This window comes from Tursiops truncatus, chromosome 17, assembly GCF_011762595.2.
Source record: "Tursiops truncatus isolate mTurTru1 chromosome 17, mTurTru1.mat.Y, whole genome shotgun sequence".
Classification (NCBI taxonomy): domain Eukaryota; kingdom Metazoa; phylum Chordata; class Mammalia; order Artiodactyla; family Delphinidae; genus Tursiops; species Tursiops truncatus.
Window position 1 is genome coordinate 62,327,385 of NC_047050.1, and position 18,769 is coordinate 62,346,153.

General features: G+C 45.3%; 1 protein-coding gene across 4 annotated transcripts in view; it reads right to left on the minus strand.

Moving 5' to 3' along the window:
* Positions 1-18,769, minus strand: part of DERL1 (derlin 1) — a 112,742-nt gene that overhangs the window by 78,440 nt on the left and 15,533 nt on the right. For 3 of the 4 annotated variants that reach the window (XM_073794710.1, XM_019932055.3, XM_073794709.1), the window contains exons 6-7: positions 16,542-16,594; positions 14,945-15,055 (exon numbers count right to left, since the gene is read on the minus strand). In XM_073794710.1, coding sequence (XP_073650811.1) covers positions 14,945-15,055; positions 16,542-16,594 — 164 coding nt within the window. Of the gene's footprint in view, positions 1-2,857; positions 11,517-14,944; positions 15,056-16,541; positions 16,595-18,769 lie in introns of those variants that run through there. The other variant, XM_019932053.3, reaches the window with a different exon arrangement.

Below are 18,769 nucleotides of genomic sequence, written 5' to 3' on the forward strand. Positions count from 1 at the left end.
CTCTTTCTCTGTGTGACAGATACAAAAATTATTAATGTGTGAGTGTTGCCAGCTCCCCCACACACACACCCCCTCCATCTCTAAAGGAAATTTTATCTTTAGATTTTCAGTTCCTCCCCCAGCCCCGTCCCACCACCGCTTTGCTTCCTTTGAGCCAGGCCTATTCCCACGTCTGGGGGGTATAGAATCGGAGAATGATGGCCGAGAGGCACCAAACTAGAAACAAGAAAGTGAAAGCGGGGTGGGTGGAGAAAAGTTGAGATTCAAAGATTCCGGTTTGGGAAGCAGTTTTCTGGGAGGTGGGGAGTCAGGGGTTCTACTACAGGTGTAGGGGTCAAAATGAAACAAAGCAGAGTGAGGATTTTAAGAAACTCTGGGGAAAGAAAGACATTGGCACCCTCGTACCTCACACCACGGTAGAGAGGGGGTACAATCGCTTTGCGAAACTGGTCGTTTCTACCTGAGCTGAACTTGCACGTACTCTGTGATCCAAGGAGTCTCACTTCTAGGAACGAGGTATAGGAGGTACCTACGCAGCAGATAACGTGTCCCTGAGTTCACCAAAAGATGTGCACTAGAATGTTCACAGCTGCACAGCTCGCTTTATCCTAAAATTACCCAAATGCCCATCAACAGTAGCATGAATAAATCAATCATGGTGTGTTTATACAGAATACTCTACAGCAACAAGAAGGAAAGTGGGACAATTAGACACAACAAGGTGAATGGCTCCCGCAAGCGTAACGGTAAATAAAAGAGGCCAGACACAAAAGAATTCATGATTCCATTTATAGAATATTCGGAACCAGGCAAAAAGTAATCTTCGTGGTTACAAGTCAGGACAGTGGCTCACCTGGAGGTCTTGTTGACTGACAGGGAACTCTAGGCGGCTTCTTGGGGGCTGGTGGTGTCATTCTCATCCAGGTGGTGGTTATACAGGTATGCTCAGTTTGTAAAAACTCATCAAGCCCTATGCTTAGGCTGTGTGCGATTTTCTAAATGTACCAAATACAATAAAATAGTTTTGAGAAGCAGTAGCATTGTAGCGCGTCTGTTCTTTGGACTTCTCCAAGATTGGAATCACTGTGAAATTGCTTTGGTGGTTGGGTTGTGTTTATGTGATACTGTGCTGAGGCAATGCTTTGTGTTCTCTCAACCTCTTTGATGTACCTTCTATGCCACCAGGAAGATTGATGTTTCTGAGCTTCCCTTGGGGTTAGTTGGGACCACGTGACTGAGTGCTGACCAATGGAATGTGGGCAGAAATGAAGAATCCTACTTCCAGCCTGGCCCCTAAATCTCCTACACGATCCTCCACTTGTTCTGTTTCTCAATCTGTTCACCACTGCAAAGAATTTAGTGGAGGGCTCTGAGGTCCCAGGAGGGCCCGGGGGTACTGATAGTCATGGCACTAAACAAAAGGAGACTGAGTCCCTGAATAAGCGCATGGAGCAGACACCCCTCCTCATTCCTGCCATCGCACGTGCCTGCCCACAGTGGGCTGTGATGTGAACGGGAAATATGCCTCTGTCGTGATATGCGATGGAGACTTGGGGATTGTTGGTTACAGCCGTTAGCCTGACTCTAATACACAATTCGTCTTCCTAAAAGATGCCATTTGGGTCCTGGGTTTCCAAGTGGAAACTTCTCTTGTCTTGTCAATGGGGATGCAAGTGAACATGCTCAAGGAGAAATACTTATTCCTCCCTCCTCACATTTCCCTAGAGGAGAGGGAATTTCCCAGGAAGGAAAAGTAAACAAGAAACTCTTTAATTTTTCTCCCAAGGGAAAGAATTATGTGATTGGTGAGCAGATGTAGGAACTGACCTCAGCCTGTGTGAAGCCAATCAGGCCTCTGTTCTTCCCTGTGGTCAGCAGTAGGCTGACCTGTCCCTGCCATGCTGTGCCAGGGACCAGGGACTTTCAAATTCTGAGGTTCTGTTTTAGGATGTCCACATGACTACACCCCCTTACCATGTCTTCCAACCTAGCTTTTCTCAATAATGAAGCTAACATTTTTATCTCTATCTAATAACTGTAATTACCTCTTGGTCATTCCAAACTGAGAAGGAAAAGGGGAGAGAGATTTACTGGTCCCTAAAAAACCAACAAAGACTAGGAAAGGACCTGTTCTCTGTAGCCATGGTACACAAATGAGACCAATTTAGACAAATCATTTTTTAACAACAGAAGTCAGGGATATTTGAAGGGATTTTTTTTTTTTTTTTTAGCAGGAGCGAAAAGGGACTGAGATAGGGGGTGGGTTTGAGCCAGCACTAGCTGTGACCCTTCTCTTCCTTCCCAATTTAGATCCGCTTCACCTTTGTCTTTTACATATAAGATTTGGATTTCATTAAGGCAGAGTTCCATGCTTAAAAATCACTGGAAAAATCTGTGATTTAGATAATCTTTTCAGGAACCCCTAGCCTAACGGATCTTTGAGCTTATATAAGAAATCCAAAATTGCATTTTTGCAATGTTTTGCCAATGATTTTTGCCTATGACAAAAGTAGACAGACACTGGGATGCCGAGAGAAGCCTCGTGGTCAGCTTCTAAATTAGTTAAAGCTTTCTCAGGAAGCAAAGAGATGCATTCAGGTGACCTTAGCTGGTGGGACACTCGTGGTCAAACTTTCTGCCTTAGACAGTGCTTGACTGGTTCACCTGAAGGGATGAAATATGATTTCCAAGACACCTTGCTAGGTCAGGGATTCTGAGAGCGTTCCAGGTGTGAAAGGCAGAAAGAGGCACACTGCATTTAAGAAATTCAGAGAAGACAGTTGGCAGTTCACTACAGCACTTTATAGGAGGTGTATGCATTTCCGAGGGCTGCTGTAACGAATCACCACAAACTTGATAGTGTAAAACAACAGAGCTTTATTTTCTCACAGTTCAGGAGGCCAGAAATCCAAAATCAAGGTGTCAGCGGGACCACACTCACTCCAAAATCTGTAAGGATTCTGTGCCTTGCCTCTTCCAGCTTCTGGGAGCTTCAGGTGTTCCTTGGCTTTTGGCCACATCACGCCCATCTCTGCCTGTCTTCACATCACCTTCTCCTCTGTGTGTCTGTGTCTTCTCTTCTTTGTCTGTTAAATATCCCCTGTGTGTCTCTTATTGGACACTTGTCATGGGATTCAGGGTTCATCAAGATAATCCAGGATGATCGCCTCATCAAGACCCTTAATTACATCTGCAAAGACCCTTTTTCCAAATAAGGTCACATTCACAGGGTCTGGAAATTAGTCTATGGACATATCTTTTGGGGGCCACCATTCAATGCACTACAGGGTGCGTATCACAACTTGGGGAGTTTGTACGTAATGAAATGATCTTAAATTTTTAGCAGCAGAATTCCCCTGCTTCACTGACCAAGAGTCTTACTTTTTATCTACTGAATAACTTTGGTAAGCCTTTCTGAGGTGAGTAGGTCTGATTAACTGCAAGGCTTTTATTTTGCTGAGTAAAGCGTTTTGGAGGCAGAGCTAAACTGACCAAGGAATTAGAGGGGACTGGAAAAGCCACATGAGGAGAGGATGAAGAGAAAGGCAGGGAGCCAGTTGATAGCTGAAGGGAATTTAGGTTATGAAATGGATTCACTCCTTCAACGAATATTTATGTCAAGAAGCCTGGGGCTTCCCTGGTGGCGCAGTGGTTAAGAATCTGCCTGCCAGTGCAGGGGACACGGGTTCGAGCCCTGGTCCGGGAAGATCCCACATGCCGCGGAGCAACTAAGCCCATGCGCCACAACTACTGAGCCTGTGCTCTAGAGCCCCCAAGCCGCAACTACTGAGCCCGAGTGCCTAGAGCCCGTGCTCCACAACAAGAGAAGCCACCGCAATGAGAAGCCTGCACACCACAACGAAGGGTAGCCCCCGCTCGCCGCAAGTAGAGAAAACCCGCATGCAGCAACGAAGACCCAATGCAGCCAAAAATAAATCAGTAAATAAATAAATTTTAAAAAAAGAAAAGAAGCTATGCATGCCAATCTTTGCGCTAGGTACTGGGGATGTGGTGGTGAACAGACCGACACAGTCCCTGCTCTCAAGAATGTGGGGAGTCACTTTCCCTAGATGTTCCATGCCTATCCCCCCAAAAATCTTCAGCAAAATCTACACTGCTTATGCTCTGTAGACGAGCTGGAGACAGGAGATGGGAGGAGATACTGAAGCAATAATATGGATAATATGAACGGCAAGTGTTTTCCTCTTTATATAGAATTGGGCAATCACTGTTGAGTTAAGAACAATAATTTACAGGAGGTATTACAGAATCACAAGATTGGACAGGAGGAAGCCGGGAAAAGATACTTTATCTAGAGACTGATTAGGGAATTTTGGGGGGTAGTTAATTTAGAAATGTCTATTTGTTTTCATCATGCCTCTTACCTATTCCTTTCCGGTCATTTAGCTACATTACACATATTAATAAAATAACATTATTTTCTATAAAATAGAATACCTAATTCATCCTAGGTTCCATTTTGACTGGTATTAGTAATTTATGTAATTTACTTTTTGATTTGAAGTCCTTTAATGGCTTCATATTGCATTTAGTGTGAAAAAACAGAAACTCCTTTCCATTTAAATTTTATGAATTTTATATTTATCTTTGTTAGCTCAGTATGATATCAACAAACAAGCAAGAACTTACATTCAAGCAGAATTGGGTGGATCTGAATCCTGGCTCCATCATACCCTGGACAGATAATTTAACTTCTTAGGACCCCATTTCTTCATCTGTGCAATGGTTTAAATAATAACTTTCAAAATGAGTAATTGTAAGGTTTAAATGATCTAGTGAATAGAAAGCATTTTGAATACTGTTGTCATCCAGGGCACCCGCCTTCTTCCTGAGGGAAAGCCAGACGCTCCTCCAGGAGGTCACACATGTGGTTTACACGCACCAGTGGGCCAGCCAGGGCTTTTCAGGCATCCGGCACCCTCTTCCCCCTTATGATGCAACAGCGCTTTGCTTTGCTTTTGGAAAATTACCTCTCCCCTCTTAACAGGGAGACTTAAGGCCAAAGTGAGGTCACTAAGACCCAGGACTTCAATCGTAAAGGGAGAGATGCAAGCACAGAATAAAGGGTGGAGCTGATTTAGGTAAGATCGGTTCCCGATCCCTGGATCCCTGATACACTCTCCGTGTCAGGCTTCTCAGCAGATCCTTGGAATCTCTGAGATAAGTCTATACCCTTCCAATAAATTCCCTTTTGCTTAAGTTAACCAGAGTCCTTTTTGGGTACCTGAAATCAAAGAACCCTAACTGATGGAAAGGATCATGAAAAGTCCCAGTCCCTCCTCCCCCCGCAAGGGGGCAACCTCCAGGGGACAAGGGCCTGGTTATGGGGACAGATGCATCTTATATCCTAAGCACCAGGTTTACAACTTCTGTATCAGGACAGTTTCCATCAAAACCCAAAGTCTCCCTTAAGCTAACAGTGATTGCCCATCGTTAACAAGGATACTCGCTCTACCAGTGCCAGCCCTCAGGAAAAGGCCAACACGCTGACTGAGGAGAGAGGGGGATCAAGTTCATCTGGGTCAGGCTGAGGCTTCAAATGACACATCGCGCTTAGTAAACACTTCCTAAGTGATCCTGCAGCCTTGCACCTGAATTCAATCCCGCACTCCCTGGGGGTCTCTCTGGCCCAGACGCCATGGCAGGGGTTTCTCCTTCTCACTAAATGCATACGCATTTGTACAGGCCACAGAAGTCCTCAAGGGACAGAAAGCTAAATTTATACCTTCGATTAATCTTCCCAAATGTTTCTGCCTGCCTTCGGTCTACACTGAGTCTCCTTTTGCCCAAATCACCCCAAGTATCCACTCCCATTAGCAGGCAATTACACAACTGCAAACAAAAGCTATTAACTGCCGTTTTAAAAAGTTTCTCAACTTTGAATCCATTCTTCCCAGTATCTCCAACCTCTTCCAACATCCTCTTTCAGGAGGCTTGATTCCCCTGTACGACAACCTCCCCACACCCCCCAACCCATTAAGGCTCCTAGGAGGCCAGGCCATTCGCTCTCTCCCTAAATAGGCCAAATTCCTACGCAACCTCTTACCCGGTCCAAATTTTAGTTCAGTGCCTCGAACACAGAAGCACCTGTCTGCGGCAGGCGCCGTGCTACGGACTGGGAACACAGCCTTGAATCAGGTGCAGTCACTGCCCCCAAGATGCTAACAAACCACAGGAGAGAGACATTAAAAAAATGATTATAGATGGATAAGTCTCATCAGAGAGCAGGGTGCCAGTGGACCCTATGGGGAGACATTCTACCTCGCCTACAACCCTAGATAGGCCTCTCCTTGATGAAATGATGTAAAAGACGGGGAGAGCTGAAGGAGGGGGACAGGGTGGACGACAGGAATCAAGAGAACTGTTTCTCTTTCACTTGGGGCCTTCTGGACAGCTGTCCCCAACTCAGGAAGAGGTCATGTTCGAAAAGTTTATTTTCCCATTCATGGATTCAGAGCTCATAATAATAAAACTTTGTTTTTCCACAGAAATACACTGAGAAATAGTGGCTGGGTTTCCAGGCTGGTCCACTGGCACCCAATTATCTATAGTGTGCTGCACCATGTACAGCATTTTTTAACCAAACTCGTTTCTATGGGAAACGTATGCTGAGTCCTGATGTCCTGGGCTCACAAGTCCCACTTTTCCTCACTAACTCCCAACAGCTCCCTCACAGAGGTCTCTCCAATCCAGCCCCCAGCCCCCAGTCCCACGGCCTTGGTTCAGGCCAACCTCATACCGACCCACGGCCTTGTGTCTGCGCCACAGCAACAAACTCAAAGCTCAGCCACCTGATCTTCAGCTGCCCCTCTCAGCCCTCTCCCCGCCTCCCAATGCTTCAGCCAGTCACTTTTTAAGGAACAAATGTGAAAATCTTTCAATGGTTCCCACTGCTCATTCGTTCTCCTTCTCAGCCTGGAATTTCCCATCGATTTTTCAAGACCTAACCCCTCTATCCAATACAACTTTTTACTTATTTCTACTCTAGCAGCTTATCAAGTTGTATTATAATTTGTGCTCACCTATTCAACAAATACGTGAGTACCTACTACCGGCCAAGCTGTGTGCCTTCGTAGAGAACACGCTGTGAAGACAGAGATTAGGTTCTATTTGCATCTGCCCAGGCACCACTCAGCAGACACTGTATTACACTATATTATATTATTTATTAATATCATATTAATATATGTTTTTTTCTTCCCAGGCTACAAGGCAATTCCCCCCCAGGGATGATAGCAATTTATACCTTCAACTAATGTTTCCCAACATGTTGGCCTGCCTTCAGCCTGGCAAGAAAAGAATCTTTTTCGTCACTTAATGCCAGATTCTCAACGTTGGCTTCCTCAACTGCAGCAGCAGAGGTCTTAACTTAGAGTTGAGTTCATATCTTATCTTTGGTAACTTCTAGCTGCTTGCTCTTAAATGACTTAATCTCTCAAGTTTCCTTATTTGGGAAATGGGGATAATACTACTTACTTCACAAGCGGGTTTAAACATTGATTCCCAAACCCAGCTGAATATCAGAATCACTGGGAACTTGAAAAAGATGCAGAATGAAAACGAAACAAGAAATCTGCATTCTTCAAAAGCCCCAAGTGATTCGCACGTATAGCCAGATTGGAAACCAGAGATTGGAGGCTTAAATTATTCGTGAAGTACCTGTCACATTAACGCTCAATACCCAGGTGAGGGGACTTCCCTGGTGGTCCAGTGGGTAAGACTCTGTGCTCCCAATGCAGGGGGCCCGGGCCATCCCTGGTCGGGGAACTAGATCCCACATGCATGCCACAACTAAAGAGTTTACATGCCGCAACTAAGAGTTCGCATGCTGCAACTAAAAATCCTGCACACCACAACGAAGATCCTACATGTGCTGCAACGAAGGCCTGGTGCAGCCAAAATAAATCAACAAATATGTAAAAAGAAAAAAGAAAGGGGAGAGATTAATTTAAAAAAAAAAAAACAATACCCAGGTGTGCTGTAGAAAATGGGATTCTACCCTAAGGAACAGTGGTGGGAAAATAGGAGGAGCACGGGGAAGCGTTCTGGGCATAAACCGTACATGGAAGGAATTACATGACATGATATTCCCCTCAATTCCAATTAGAATCACCAGAGCCACTCTGGAAAGCAAGCAAACTGCCAGGAGACACATATTCTCTCAGCCCAGCCTTTCAAGATACTAACAGTGAGAAGTCCAAGCAGACAGGGGTGAATTTTTCCAAAGGTTAAGGTTTGTTAAGTGAATGTTGAAAATTTCAAAGGGGCCGGGACCTCAGAAAGAGTTGGCAACAGATGCAGCTGTTGGCAGCTGCAGCATCACCTATTACATCCGTGTTCTTCAAAAGGTAGCTTAGAACACAGTGATACTGGCAATGTGCTATCCTCCAAAACAAGCAGGACTGTTCCTATTTTCTCGGTGTTTCTCCAGCACCAGAATAGGGGTGCACAGCCCTGTTCCTTCCCATCACCCAACTTGCGATGAAGGAAGAGAGCCTGCCTAAGGCCGGGGCTAGACTTGGATGGTTCAGGAGTGTCACTGCACCTGCCTTTCACAGTCCATGGATCCTTAGAAAGAAAATACAGAAAGGGGATTAAACTAATTCTGTCCAGTTCCAAGACTCAGACCCATGGGTGGAGGTGACAAAAATGCTATACAGCATACTACAATCAGATATAACCCCTAACCCAATGTTCTGAAGCATCCTGCTTCCTTATAATGAAAACCTAAAAATCCTGCTTCCAAGAATTAATCCTACAGGTATTTTCCAACACGTGAACAGAAGGAGGTACAAAAATGTTTGCTGGGACTTCCCTGGTGGCGCAGTGGTTAAGAATCCGCCTGCCAATGCGGGGGACACGGGTTCGGGCCCTGGTCAGGGAAGATCCCACATGCCACGGAGCGTCTAAGCCCATGCGCCACAACTACTGAGCCTGCGCTCTACAGCCCGTGAGCCACAACTATTGAGCCCGCATGCTGCAACTACTGAAGCCCGCGCACCTAGAGCTTGTGCTCCACAACAAGAGAAGTCCCGCTCACCGCAACTAGAGAAAGCCTGCGCGCAGCAACAAAGACCCAACGCAGCCAAAAAAAAATTAAAAAAAAAAAAGTTTGCTGTGCGGCTATAATAGCAACACACACTGGACACTCCTCAATGCCCACCAAGAGATGACTAGCTACATAAATTACGTCGTATCCAAAAGAGGCAGCAGAGTAGGGATAGAGGAACTTAAGACACACAACCATGAAGCTGTGCATTTTAATTTACAATTCTTACCAATAAAAAGGATTAGTTACAAAACGGGAATTTCTCTATACAAAATTAGAATTTGTTTTCTTTCACAAAGAGAATCTGCTGTCATGTCTTGCCTTGCCAAATCAAATCTCAAATAGCTTGCTTAGCTAAAGTTATTCCCCAAAGATAGGTAATCCAGACAAAATTAATAAAAATTATCAGCTTCTTAAATGTGTTTAAGAGGAAGAATTTAATGAACATTTTGCCTTGAACTGAAGAATTCTAAGGAATACTTGTAACCTTCAGAAAGACTACTGCTCTCAGGCAGTTAAGCTGCTGTGACAGCGTGTAGGAGACTAGCTCACTTACCGTGAGAATCTTCTTACACATACAATGAGTCTCCACTCCTGCACAGTGAGTGCAAGCATGACGTAACAGGAAGAAGGGTTTCTAAAATTTTACGAGTAAATTTTATTCTGGCCACAGGTCAACAGCAAACATATGACAGTTAGGGTTCAGATTCTCCCCGCCGCCTATTTTACCATATAAATTAAATATGAAGAGGTACACTCGAACAAACTTCATGAAAAACGAGGAGCGGATTTCAAATCCCCACTTCCTAGAATAACACACGTCACTGCTTCAGAGCGGGGCGAAGAGTCATACTCTTAGCACACAGTGTCTCCTGCACAGAACCGCTGGTCAAAATGTTCAAAGCCTTCTCTAGTTGACTCAAAGTATGGCAGCCACTCAGCACTGCTCCTAGCAGTTTGCTTTCAGAATAAAAATATAAAATAAGAACCTGTGTGAAACGTCGCAGCCTTCAAAAAGCTATCCGGTGACAAGCCTAGCTCTGATGGAAAAAGCCCACCTGTAAAAAAAGGAGCTGTGGGTGAAGATGGTCTGATGTACCTTCATGACTCGAAATAAAAAAGCTCCTCAAACACAGATGATTCTAAAGCCATTACACCCAAAATCACGTGATTCACTTAGATGTGCTTACAACAGCTTCTAAATAAGATCTACATACAGAGGAGCTGCACCCTCCTCACAAGTAACTGAAGCATATAGCCATGGGGGTGGGGAATGGGGGCTCGGTTTAAAAAAAAAGACAACTTAAAGAGGGTTTAAGGTTCTCCCTCCACTCTACTCAATAAACATACACCCAGAAGGAGAAGGAAGTCAAATCAATCAATGCCCAGGCACCTCTCAAAGAGAGCTTCTCCCTGTGGCCAATGTGCTTTGGAACTTTCTAGCACAATACAAATCCACTACTCTGGGTACACACAGAGCCAGTATGCCCTACACGAGATGCATTGGGATTATGCCCACGGTTAAACACAGCCCCTGTGTAAGATGCAACTCCACTAGGGTTTTGATCACTTAGGATAAAAAATGCCTAGCAAGGACCTTCAGGCCTCATTAATACCGATCTGTGGTCCTCACTGACTCAGCGGTGCTTTTTTTATCAGAACAGCTGAAGAGGTGGCAAACGGTGGCAACTGATATCAGGCCACGACTATCCCAAAAGCTGAGGAAGCTCTTCATCTGCTGTCCGCCTTCTGCACTACGGTTACGGTTCTGCCACCATAAAACGCTGGGAACAAGGCCTCTGTGGCCAAGCCTTGGCAAAAGCCAACAAATAAAGCGAACTTGTCAGAGGCAGGACCAATTCATGGGCAATCTCCTCTAGCTGGGAGTGTGAGGCTGGGGAAGGAGGAGGCAGGCGCGGGTGCGAGAAAGAGCTAAGAGCCCCCAGGACAGGGGTCTGGTGACCCAACACCGGATACCCAGCTTGGTGCCAGCAGAGTGGGACCTGCCGAAACCCATGATTCAGATGGAAAAGGAAGAGAAGACACCAAAAACTAAGGTCAGTTCCGAAATCTGCCCAGTTGATATTTGTTCTTCTTAGCAGTAAGGACTTGAATGAGAATCACGAAACTCGAGGAACATGTATTTTTTCTTCAGGATTTAAAAAACTGTTGTCTTGTACTGAAAGACTACATTCAGTGTGGGTCAGGTCCAACAGCGTTAGCTAGAACTCGGTGGTAAAGGTCACCCGGCACTGGGAGGAAACGTCATCTGAGTGGAGGCTGGTGGGCAGGCCAGAGGCCACTCCGTCACTGGTCCCCGAGCCTAAAGCCCTGTCCCCAGTTGTGTCTCCCGCCTCCGCCGTTCTGGTCGGCGGCTCGCCTCATGCTAGCGGGGGGCACACCAAACCCTGACACCCCTCCTCTCCTGCTGGGCAGCCAGCGGTACCTAGAGCAGAGGGGGGGAAGAAACAAAAGGAGAGAAAAGCACAGTCACTTCTCCACGCAGTTGTCCATCCCATCTCCCTTCCTGGGGTTCCCACGGCATCTGTCACATTGAATTACGTTCGTCTGTGGCCACGGAGAGGCTCAGGACAATGTCTTATTGCACTTTGCCTTTTCAAGCACTTAGCTCAATGCCCTGACCACAGAAGTCACTCACTTTTTATGTTTTCTTTTTAATTTACTAAGCTTTCGCACTAACTTCACACTCTAACTTTTTTTTTCCCTGATTATAAAAGCAATTCGTGCAGGAACAGTATGGAAACAAAAATATTACACCCACGAGCCCAACAACCAGAAAGAACCATCTATATAGCATTTTAGTTTATGTAACTATGGCTCTAACTGGCTCAAAGGATACAAAATAAATTCAGTTCCAAAGGACAAATCTGCAGCCAGCGTGTTTGAGCACCGCCCGGCATCACCACGATGCTGCTGGGTTCTTGGGCGTCCATCAAGGGACAGCAGGGAAGACAGCTTTCTGTCCTGGAATTTGGGTGTGTTTTAAAGTTGATTCATAGTTTGCCCTCCAACTGCAATCTTTCTCTCATAGATGGTGGGAAAGCTGAGGCCCGAAAAGGTTAGCTGATTTCTCACCTTACAAAATTAATAAATTAAGTCCCAGAACCGCTAAGAAAATGTAAACCCAGGACTCTATGTTCACAATAGTTTTTCTAACTACTTCCCTTCCTTGACTATTAGTAAACTGAGAATGTATTTTAACCTATTCCACTAATCAGATCCTGATGATTCAATTTCTGTCTTGAAGGCAGAGACCGTGATCTGATACCTCTTTTTAAACCCCTCATGGCACCAAGAGCAAACCACGAGGGGTGACTTGCCCACATCAGGAAGCCTGCAGAGTTCAACCTTATCATAAAGCATCTCCTTTACACCAGGTGCTGCATGTTTATAAGTGCCTCTCATCTTCACGACTGCCCTATGAGGTTGGCCCTACTATTACCCCATTTTATAGATGGGAAAACTGAGGCAGAATTGAGCAAAGCTCTTCTAAAGTGACAGACAGGATTCAAACCCAGGCAGCCTGACTCTGGAGCTCGTGCCCCACACCACTTCCTACACCTCACACTTCCGCAGGACACACAGCATGAGATTCAGGTGACAACAGTTAGTGACCGGAGTCCTCATGTGTTTACATCAACCCAGTTAGTTGCACGCTCCCTCCCCAAAGACAATTAAACCCCTTGTAAACAGAAAAATAACTGTGCACAGAAGAGGATCTGTCTACTTTTCTAAGTGGAATGCAAAATAGTGATACGACTTAGAATTCTATAACTCGCATCCTCCTTTTTAAACAAATACAGTTTTATCATTACATCAACATGTATTTCCAAGCGCTGGTTTCCCAACATTCATGACGTTCTGGCACAATAACATTCCTCCAAAGTATGTAATAAATTGGAAGACTTAAAAAAGGCAACACCAAGGCTGTCTTGCTTTGCTTCTTACTCTGAGACAATATGGAAGCCATCGCCACTGCTTAAACAGATAGTGAAATTAAATGCAAGTAATTAGTATAAAAAGATACCCAATTATACATAATCAACAAAGATTTATGGTAATTTCAAAGCAGTTACTGCTTTTGCAAGGAGCTACATTTTGTCATCTGATCTTTATGCAAAATTTAACAGAAGGGCTTCCACCAACAGGGAAAGCTCAAGTGGAAGGCAGGCTCCAGTGGGATGTCGATTTTGCCACTAGAATCCCATACACGTTGTTGCCCACAATTGAGAAATCTCTCCAAGCCATTAAGTCAGAATATGGCTGTTTAAAGTAAAATAGTTCTTGGCTGCCCCGCAAAGCAACAAATTTTTTTTTTTAATGATGCATCTGCCATCTGACTTGATAAACCTAGATCAAAAATCCAAACCTGCTGTTACTGCGTCCTTTGATAATTAGAAAGCAGACTGGTCATTTGGTTTTTTTTTAGCCTGAAGGCAACTCAAGGCTCACACGAGAAACAAGTTTCTTCTTATGCTCTTAACGAAAAAAACAGAACAAAACAAAACAGGGCTTCCCTGGTGGCGCAGTGGTTGAGAGTCCGCCTGCTGATGCAGGGGACACGGGTTCGTGCCCCAGTCCGGGAAGATCCCACATGCCGCGGAGCGGCTGGGCCCGTGAGCCATGGCCGTTGAGCCTGCGCGTCCAGAGCCTGTGCTCCGCAACGGGAGAGGCCACAACAGTGAGAGGCCCACATACCGCAAAAAAAAAAAAAATACAACAATAGTGTACTTCTCTGTTTGTATACTGTATTTCACCATAAAAAACCTTCCTCTAACCTATAAAAGTAGAGGGAAGGGGTGCCTACTCAAGTTTACTGCCCTCATTGACCCTCTGGAAGAATGACAAACTGGAAAACATTAAAACGAGCAAGATGTGAAAAGGGTTTTTTGCTTTTTTTTTTTTTTTTTTAAGCTTCTAAGTGCTATTATTGCATACGCCCGACTGGAGATTAAGCGTGATTGTCAGGCCGGCTGTGACACCCAGATGGTGATTTCACTTGTCCCGTCTTCGACAGCCTTTTGCTTCACTGACAGAATGGTCACACTACTTGAACGCTTAAGTGTGTCAGCATCTCTGGGGGCTCATCAGAATCCCGCCCCCCGCCCCAACTTCAGGAGCAAGGCTGAGAGCTTGTATTTGCTGAGCATCCGCTACTGTGCTGCTAACGGTAAAGCCCACCTCCTGCAGACCCGTGAGACAGGGCCTCCCCCCAACACACAGACTCGCAAACTAGAGCTCGGGGGATTTACTAAGTCACTTTCACAATATATGAACTGGTAGACGACGGGAATGGGATTCCAACCCAAGTCTGTCTCGAAACCAAAGCTGTGCCCCTGGCCTCCTCACTTTAGTAAACTCTGCAAACAGAGAAAGAACACGCACATCCTCCCAGGGGGCGGGACTATACAAGCCTCCCATCTCTCATTTTAACGCTGAAAAGTCCTTTAAACATTCTGGTCTATAATATTGAATATAAAGATGTTTTAAACTGCTAACCAATGAGACTACTTACCCTCTTACCCCTTCCTCAGGCAAAATCTTAGGTAAGACTGATAACCCTGTCACCCTGGCACCCTGCTGCACACACCGGATGCACACAGGCGTGCCGCCTGCTCTGCAGGGCCCACGGCTCCCCGGGACGCCTGAATCTAGGCTCAGCGGCCCCTGGCTACGAGGGCTCCAGGAGAAGACCAGGCCTTGGCTTGGAGTGACCTGGGCAAGTCCCTGATTGGCTCACATTGCTCCATCAGACTGAGAGGGAAACCTCACCCCTCACAGAGTTTTTATCAGGATGCTGACAAACACGGACAATAAGATGATTATCAAACGAGAGGGGGAAGAAACACTTACAAAAACTGAGGCGTGGATAGAAAATTCCTTCCTCCCAAGTCCATTGGGTATCTGAACATGAGGAAGAAATAAAGATGTCCAACAAGATTTCCAATTAGCTCATTGATGACCCTGCAAACAGAGAGCCAAATGAGTTTAAAGACATTCAAGCAGTGAAGTGAGACACAGCAAGTTTTAGCTAATAGCAAAGGGAAGAGATCCTTCGTGGCAGCCTGCTTCTGGTCGCTGGGAGTCTGTGACAGCTCGACAGTCAGCCCTTTTATAAAGTCTGAGAGGCACACGCATTCTGAATGAGAAGCAAATCCGTCCTGCTGGACCAATGGGGCCTGTGCTCTTCAAGGCCAGCTGCCCCTCTGACATCTCTTTCAAGCCCCTGCCCATCCTCAACATGTTGTTTTTGCTACTTCCTGCCTCAGGAGTTGGGGCAAGCCGCAAAGCAAGCTTTTGAACGCTTTCAGTCACGAATACCATATTTGCAAAACGTGGGTAAAACTGAAGGCTGGCAAGAGAGAAGCATGGGAGTAAGGAAAGGAGGGATGAAAAACGTCCACTCCCTCGTTCCTGGAACCATGGATCACGTCTCCCTCACCTCTTGGGTCCCTGACTGTAAGACATCACAGAGATCACTCTGGAAAGCTGACCTTCACCTTGTAATCCTAAAATAAACACTGCCCTTCTTCAATCTTCCCATGGCTGACACACAGGCCACTTCAAGGTTTTACAGATCAATTCTTACTGTTACATATCCTTCTCCGCCTCCGCCTGCAACATGATTCCTCTTAGGGACAAATCACCGTCTACAACTGCTCCCAGATTCTGCCCTTCTGGGCGGCAGGGCAGTTTTACCAAGCCCCAGACTTGCTCTACTCTAAACAGAATCTGTTTACTCGATTCATTCCCTTCTCCCTGTGGATATGCAGCAGAAGTTAGGACCATATAGAGCAAAGAGGTCATCGCATTAAGAACTAGCACGAGCAAAATCCGTTTAAAAATGTTAAAAATATTTTGTGGTGTAAGAAACAGGAGTTCTTAGAATAACTGCATCTTGAAATCATCCTTCCAAAATTCTGACTGGATGCATTCAAGATTTTCCTAAGTCTCAGGTCTAATTCCAGACTAGAAATTTGACCCCGTTTGGCCCAAACTTCTATACTATTAAACCACTGACAAAACTTCCCATCTGAGAATCTGTGCATTTCTGTGACCGGTGAGCAGTTTCCAAGGCATTCTGGAAATGCCTTAAGAATTAAAAAAACAGGAATTTTACGCACAGAGTTGGCTTGGATAAAATTAGGTCTATATTTGCTCAATCTGGACAGTGAATCCAGAAATAAATATTTATTCAAAAACACATATATGGAAGCATACTATAACAACAAACAACAACAATAATAAAAAACCATTCAGTGCTAAATGTGCTTAAAGCCCTGCAATTTTAATCAATTACATCCAAATGAAATTATTTCAAAAGTATAAGGTACCAAGGTATCAACGTTGAGATTCTTTGAAGTGTTATAAAGATTAGAGAAGGAAGATAAAGAATAATGGAAGTCTTCCAAGGGTTAGTTTGCAATTAAATAAATCTAATATCACTTACGAGCCTCCGATGATATAGTTGAATCCAAGGATAACCCAAGGTAAATAACAGGCCTAGGAAAGAATACACACAAACATGAATACACCTACAGAGGATACAGCTGCTAGGGGGCTGAAATGGGGAAGGTTCTATTGAGAAGGGCTTTTATAACACACCACTGTAAAGCAATTATACTCCAATAAAGATGTTTAAAAAATAAATAAATAAATCCTTTGGCAAGTCACTGCAAAAGTTCCTTTTAACAATCTAGCATCATTCCTACTGTTTCAAGCCTTCTTATTTATTTATTTATTTATTTATTTATTTATTTATTTATTTATGGCTGCGTTGGGTCTTTGTACTTTGTCCAGTTGCGGCAAGCGGAGGCCACTCTTCGCAGCGGTGTGAGGGCTTCTCATTGTCGTGGCTTCTTTTGCTACAGAGCATGGGCTCTAGGCACATGGGCTTCAGTAGTTGTGGCATGCAGGCTCAGTAGTTCTGGCTCGCAGGCTCTAGAGCGCAGGCTCAGTAGTTGTGGCGCACGGGCTTAGTTGCTCCGCAGCATGTGGGATCTTCCCGGACCAGGGTTCAAACCCATGCCCCTGCACTGGCAGGCAGACTCCCAACCACTGCGCCACCAGAGAGGTCCCTAGCATCATACTTATTCAGATATTAGCAATTGGAGACAGAGTACTTTGCCCATAGTTTTCAGATCCAATACATACCCTGCTGAATTATAACAAATAGCTTTAGAAAGAAGATCAGTGTCTGGGACTTCCCTGGTGGCACAGTGGTTAAGACTCCGTGCTCCCAATGCAAGGGGCCCAGGTTTGATCTCTGGTCGGGGAACTAGATCCCACATGCATGCCACAACTAAGAAGCCCACATGCCGCAACTAAGGAGCCCACCTGCTGCAACTAAGACCTGGTGCAAGCAAATAAATAAATAAATACTAAAAAAAATAGAAAGCAGATGAGTGTCGTATGGATGCTAATAAAAACATGGTCCATAATAGAGTCACATTAAGACTCCTGCCAGCAAATTGTTACCAATCAGCTATAAAACACGCCATCTTTTTAGGTTCTCCTTTTACATATTTCACAAAATTACTTTGAATCTTTATCACATTACACATTGATCTCTTGAACTAACACTCTCCCAAGTAAGACAGCTCTCCAGATGAATTCAACATTTGAGCCCCTGTAAAAAAAAAAAATTAGCAAACAGAACCCTCCATTAAGTAGGGTTGGGAGACCAGAAGGGGGAGCTCTCACGCCCTGTTTCAACAGCAGAGCCCAAGAGGAAGAAGACAGACTTCTTTCCCTGCAAGGACTCAGCCAATGAAAAGCTTTGTTTACCACACCTCTTGACTTCCTTTTCCTCTTTATAGAAAAGCGCTCTCCTTCCCTTTGCATGTAGGGACTTGCTCGTGGCTCACCATGGTTGCAGACCCCGAAATGCAGTTCTCCACTGATCCCAAGTAAACCCATCTTTGCTGCAGAAGTATCTGGCAGCCTATTTACTTGAGGTCAACACCCCTTACCAGTTTCAAGACATCATACTAAGAGCTAAGGGCGTTGCAAAAAAACATCGCAAACTGGTAAAGAAAGGGTTACACATCAATAGCTTGAAGGCAGAATGCGGTGACTACTATAAGAACACAGCAGAAGCCCAAAGGCAAGACCAATTCCAGGGAGGAGAGGCAGGAAATATGTTTAGTCCCCCACTCAAATTAAGAATGGGCAGGATTTACATGAGAAAGAAAATAAAAAAGATGTTACAGGTGGAAAGCTGTGAGAGAAGGCACAAAGGGAAGTGTTTGGGGGTGGGGGAGACCAATCTGTTTCAGCTTAAGTGTAAAATACATAACAGGCAATGATAAGAACAGACTGAAAGAGAGGGTTCCGGGCTTCCCTGGTGGCGCAGTGCTTGAGAGTCCGCCTGCCGATGCAGGGGACATGGGTTCGTGCCCCGGTCCGGGAAGATCCCACATGCCGCGGAGCGGCTGGGCCCGTGAGCCATGGCCGCTGGGCCTGCGCGTCCGGAGCCTGTGCTCCGCACTGGGAGAGGCCACAACAGTGAGAGGCCCGCGTACAGAAAAAAAAAAAGAGAGGGTTCCACATGAGTGTCCTTCCTCCCCTCCCCCTACCACACACACATACATGAGATCACTCAGGACACATGCCTAAAGGGCCTGAGCTCCAGAGGGAGTGAGAAGTAATAGTCAGCAAAGGCCTCAGGGTTGGCTA